Raw genomic sequence first — 5,531 nt, 5'->3', positions numbered from 1 at the left:
ATCCCTAATCATCCATTACGTCAGAACTCACAGTGGAGAACAACTCATAATTTGGTTAAGGGGAAAACAAAAAATATACATTTTTTTTTTGTTTTGTTCAAGGGGAAAACACAAAATATACTTTTTTTCTTTCTGAGAAGACACATAAATTTCCTGTTATCACTACAACTGAATGGAATGAAATTAATTATCTGGAAGGCAATAACACGGTTCTCACAACATAAGGCTACATGACTCAAGCAACACAAAACATAAGAGTCACCTGTTTCTCCTTAAACAGCAAACTCCCGGTATCTCATAGTCGTGTTTGTTGGGCAACTGTGATCCTCAGAAGCACAAGAATGTTATAACAGTATGATCCATCATTTCCCAAGTCTCCATTGTCACAGGTGCAGGTTGGTGCTGTGCTGTTAGAATCTCAAAAAGCTGCTCTCAAAGGTTGACTAAATGTCAGCTCCCGGAGTTACAATGTCAGTGTAAGATTTTCCCCGGAGAAGACAAGAAGGCAAGTTTGGTCTGTCATTTTGATATGAAAACAACTGTTTTGCCAAGGACAAAAAGAACCAGTGATAGCTCGATGAAGAAGATGGTGTTGACTAGAGCACGATCAACTGTCCATCCGAAGATAGTAAGACCTCCAGGATTGGACTGCAAATACATAACTGGTAAACGAAATAGTACTCATCAGAATAACAGTGTACAACATCTTCTATAGCATGTCCAACAAATGAAAATTTATGTCAATGTTCAACAATGTAACTGTTTAAGAGGGGACAGCCATTAATATTTGACAGCAGGAAGATGACATTAATCATTGGAGGAAAAGTCATTTCTCCCAAAAAACACAACCTCTGCCCATTCCCATTGGTGGAATGATTCGCCTTCTGTTTCAGAATATAGTTTGCTGGTAATGGAGCCTTTACTTAAGCAGGTGATCTAATTCAATCTCGTTGTTGCCTTTTTTTGTTTTAGTGATTAAAAGAATGCAATCTAAATTTAGCACCATCAGTACTAATTTAATAGTTATATGCTCCCCACTCATCAGTTACATGTGAACATAGATAAAGAGGTGACGCGAAAGACGTATTCAGATAAATATATTGGGGCAGTTTAATAAGAGAATTCTGCCCCAAAATCAGAAGTAAAAAAAATAGTCATTGTTGAAAAACTTGAACCCAAACAAGGAGAAAGTTAAAGAAGAAATGTAGCCATAATAACACAACTACTTAGGAAGTTTTTCTTGTAGTTATCATTCTGTTCTCAGATACAAATTCAATTATTCAAATAGGAAAGGAAATCTTGTAGATTTTCGAGAAGTTCCCAAAAGCCTAAAACAGAAAGCAACCAGGATTTATGTTCCCGCAATGATACCAGATTCTAATATATTTAGTTTAAACTTTTTTAGGTGCAATATTTTAATTTAATCAGTTTAATAGTTGTTCTAGGAAAATGTTTTTAAGTTAGTCGTAGTTGTTTTCAACAGACTTCGGTAAGGCAGAAGTTGAGACAGGGCCATGAATCCAACCAATCTCGGCAATGGAATGGGCGGATCATTCAAAACTCAATTCTCCATCAGAGAACTATAGAGTGCTAATTAAGCTAAAGTGAGAGCTCAACAGAGAGGATAATGGTGATTAGTGCATGTTCTACCGTCCATCCAAAGATTGTAAGACCAGCAGGATAGGACTGCAAATACAGAACTGGGTAGAGAAAAAGTACCAAAAACAGACAAAGAAGAAAAGGTCAATCTACCAACGTAAATGATAAAAAAAAGCAAACATAAATAGGAATAACACTATAAAAAACGATTTTCAGGTTATTGATACTTCAAAGAACAGCACTATAGAGGGATGGCTTAAATTTTAGTCATAAAGTTCTATTTTGAAGTAGCAACTCATAGGTATACTTATCGATCCCTCAGAATTTACTATATAATATGAGAGTGTCCATGGAGTTGGAGCCTGTTCATATGCTATAGTATAGAAGCAATGAAGCCATGTACCTGAAGAGAGGGAAGACAGCTTATCGGCTGTTATTGTTGCTGCATTCAAGTTTACCATAAACAGACGTAAAGTAGTTCTGACATTCCTTAGCAGTTCCTCAAATATAAAAACTAGTTTGATGCCTTTTCATTCAAATCTATTTAAAGAAATTATTAGACATTGTCTTGAGGCCCTGGCAGGCATAATCCTTCAGAACATGACATAAGCGTTACCTCTCAGGACATAATTATTGTGATCTTGTATTGCATGACTGTATTAGGTATTTATATAAAAGAAAAGTAAAAGGAACTGGGTTTTTCTATGGAGCATTTAAAAGTACATCTTCTTGAAATTTACTTCCTTTTATTTAACATCTATAAAGATGCAAATAATAATAAAAAGGATGCTAAGTGCCTAATGAAAACAAATGACTGAATTGCATGTTCCATTCATTTAGGATGCAAATGGCAGACAAAGTTCATTCTTTAATTTGGAACTCATAGTTTATTTTTCTGTTTTGACCCATAGCTGTAAACTGGTGAACCATATACTCTATATATAACTATTTACTTAAAGCTGACAATATAATTCAAAGCAATTAGATAAGTTGCAATTTGCAAAAGGGCAACTCTATTAGACCCTCTATTTACATGGCTAGTGCTAGGATGTAGTTCACTGAATTCCAATTTCAAAGATGTAGCAACCATTTGTGTTATATGGCTTTCCCAATCAGAGCTCTCAGATTTTATTTCAGAAAGAACAAGGGACCATTCATGTGAGTAAAGCAGAGTCAAGAAAAGAAAAAAAAGGAAAAAGGTAATCAACTCAATCACATACCAAGAGCTTGTCTCTTTTGGAATGAGGACATATGAGAAGTGAAGTACGGATTTGTTGGCCACGATGCATTATCCAGCGACTCTAAATCACTTTCAGAATAATCAATGAAGAAAGAAGCAGCTAGATTAGTTTCAAAGTTTCCCACACTATTTGTGTGTCTGTGTTGGGACCCATCTGAACTGCAAGTTACCAAAGCATGCCACCTACTTGCAACTGAGGCAACCCCTTGAGCTCTATGAGAAATTTTTGCAGCTGCATGCAAGCAAAGAGTTAGACCAACAACCTCGACAATGGAGGATACCTGCCAAGAAGAAGAAGGAACAAGAAATTGAGAACTGACCATGGAGGATCACATTGGAAGGACAGAGTCATGGTGATGAACTTGATTAATCTAGAGAAAAGGATATAACTGTACCTACCAAAAAATCCCCACTGTTAATGAAATTGATGATTTGGTGATATCCGGTTGTCTGGAAGAGGGTCATAAACTGACTTGCTGTGACAACCAAGAATGCCAAAAGAAGATATATTCTGAACCGATGGCTAATTTTAGATAGATGATATCTTAGGCGCATGTGCTCCTCCAATAATATAAGTGAATCAGAGTCTCTTTCCAAAAGCTTTCCATAATCATCAAAGTGGATAACTTGAAGATTGCATACCAAATGAAACAGTATACAGGCAGATAAAAAGATTGTGGCCAAATACGCCCATGACATAATCAAAGCAAGAGAAAAGACCAAAGAGAGCCACATTGATTGATGATTGACATAAATAATTCGCATGGTCTCGCGAATAACCTTTAAAAGGACAACCGGCAAAATCCACAAGAGAAGCAACCGAAAGAAGCCCTGCCAACATAAAGTAACATGAAGAAACTCTTGGGTATCAGAATACAATGCTTATCAATAACAATTGCGTGCAGAATGATAATTTACATAATTATTGAATCAATTACAGAAATTTATTCAAATAATCTTTTAAAAATGTTTAGGAACAGAGACTACGGGTAAAATGTGGCTTGGTTACACATCCAAATGGCTATGCCCTACCAAGAAGGTGCCAGCAGCATACAGGCGTATCAATGATTCTTCTTTGGTCTGGAGTTCTTCTTCTAGGCCAAATTCAGCGGGGACAGAAGAGCGGGCTTGTCCTTTTTTTTTATCGATAGAAGTAACTTAAAAATCATTTCCACCAAATTCAAGTACAAATCAACTTATAGTTGTTCTGTCAATCAATATCTAGATATTCTGATTTGGTTTCCATTTTTGTGATGTTTTAGATTGTTTTCGTTTTGTGATGCTTCAAATTTCTGACTCACGGTATACTAAGTTGTGAATCCAGGATGATCTTATAACCCTCTCCTCCCCCCACCGGCCCTGAAGAAATGCAATTACCCATTTCGGACCGACATGTTTCACCATCACAAATTTAATCCTTTCTCGTTCCACAGCATCTAAACAAAGCAAGAATCGTACCGGTAGCCGTCGAAAGCACACAAGAGAAGAATACTGACCGTACGAGGACGGGTGTTACCAACCTGGATCTTCTGAACATACTCCTTACGGAATCTGATCATTTGTCCGTGAAAGCGGTCAACAAAAAGGAATTTCCGGACACCATACTTGCGGAGGTTATGCGAGACACAGAGAAGAGAGACAGCGGCTAGAGTGGCCTGAGAAGCAAGGATGCTGAGCTCGAACTTAATGATCTGGTACTCTTCACATCCTGAACACCGGGAGAACTCAAGAGTTAGAATCGGAACCGAGACACCCACCACGAGAAACGCACTCCAGGACAAGAAAACGTTGAGCGGAGACGTCTGGTGGAAGCCAAACAGGAAGAGAAAGAACTCAAGCCGCTGAAGGGCCTCATCAAGGACTGGGTCTTCCTCCGTTACTTCCGCTTCTTGGGGATCGCCGTTGGGGGGCTGGACCGAAGTCAGCAGCGGCTCGGAGACTGTCAGAGCTGCGGATTCTGCCATGAGAGATCGAATTCTTACAACTGTACAGTTTGGCTACAGAGGGAAGACCGGAAGACCCAGAGAGAGAAACAGGAGAGACTTCGGTCCTATAGGATTCGAAATAGGGAATTATATTACCTCCTCTTCTCTGGGAATTCCCAACTTCGGAGAGTGGGAAGCCTGCTTAGCGGGAGTCGCCGCCGCTCTCCTGCCGCTTGCCACGGCAAGTCTGTTTATTCTATTTTTTTCCCCATGAAGTCATGTGGGTCCAAGGTGCTGTGGGCCCGCAATCAGATCAGCAAAATTAAGAAGTAATTTAAAAAATTTAAACAATTTGAAATAAATTATATAATTATGAAGTCCATTCAAAATTAATAAGTAACATAAAAATCATTTTTTAAAGTAAAAAATAAAAAAATATTGTAAGAAAGAAATTATTTTCTTCCTGATTTTAAAAAGATGGTAGATGATTCTACCACCCTCCGTTCAAAGAAAGGAATACGTGAAGGCCAAGTTATGCTCTTCAAATCTTATTGAGATCTTAAAGTAATCTGAATTTTTTTGTTCATTTCTTTCTTTATTATTTTAAATCATAAAAATAGATATATAATAAATTAAATAAATTTTACATAAATAAAAACTTGTGTACAATTTCCAGCTCTGATCCAATACACCCAAAAGACCGATTCGTTAGATGTAGAAAGTTACTGCCTACAAGAGTGGACAGAACCACTCTGACACTTATTCAT

The 5,531-nt window shown here is 37.6% G+C and overlaps 1 protein-coding gene across 1 annotated transcript; it reads right to left on the bottom strand.

The window, feature by feature from the left end:
- Nucleotides 1–5,531, bottom strand: LOC137949684 (uncharacterized). Its single transcript, XM_068795822.1, has 6 exons — nucleotides 5,498–5,531; nucleotides 4,921–4,962; nucleotides 4,360–4,796; nucleotides 3,239–3,670; nucleotides 2,820–3,120; nucleotides 1–662 (listed from the first exon to the last, which is right to left on the bottom strand). Exons 1-6 carry the CDS (start codon nucleotides 5,529–5,531, stop codon nucleotides 520–522), a joined length of 1,389 nt encoding a protein of 462 aa, XP_068651923.1. The 3' UTR covers nucleotides 1–519.

Source organism: Aristolochia californica, unplaced genomic scaffold (assembly GCF_029961685.1).
Source record: "Aristolochia californica isolate CCGP_79_NKW_82.1479 unplaced genomic scaffold, dmAriCali1.0.hap1 SCAF_1, whole genome shotgun sequence".
NCBI lineage: Eukaryota > Viridiplantae > Streptophyta > Magnoliopsida > Piperales > Aristolochiaceae > Aristolochia > Aristolochia californica.
The sequence above is the reverse complement of the archived record's forward strand: the minus strand, read 5'-3'. Positions and strand labels throughout refer to the sequence as shown.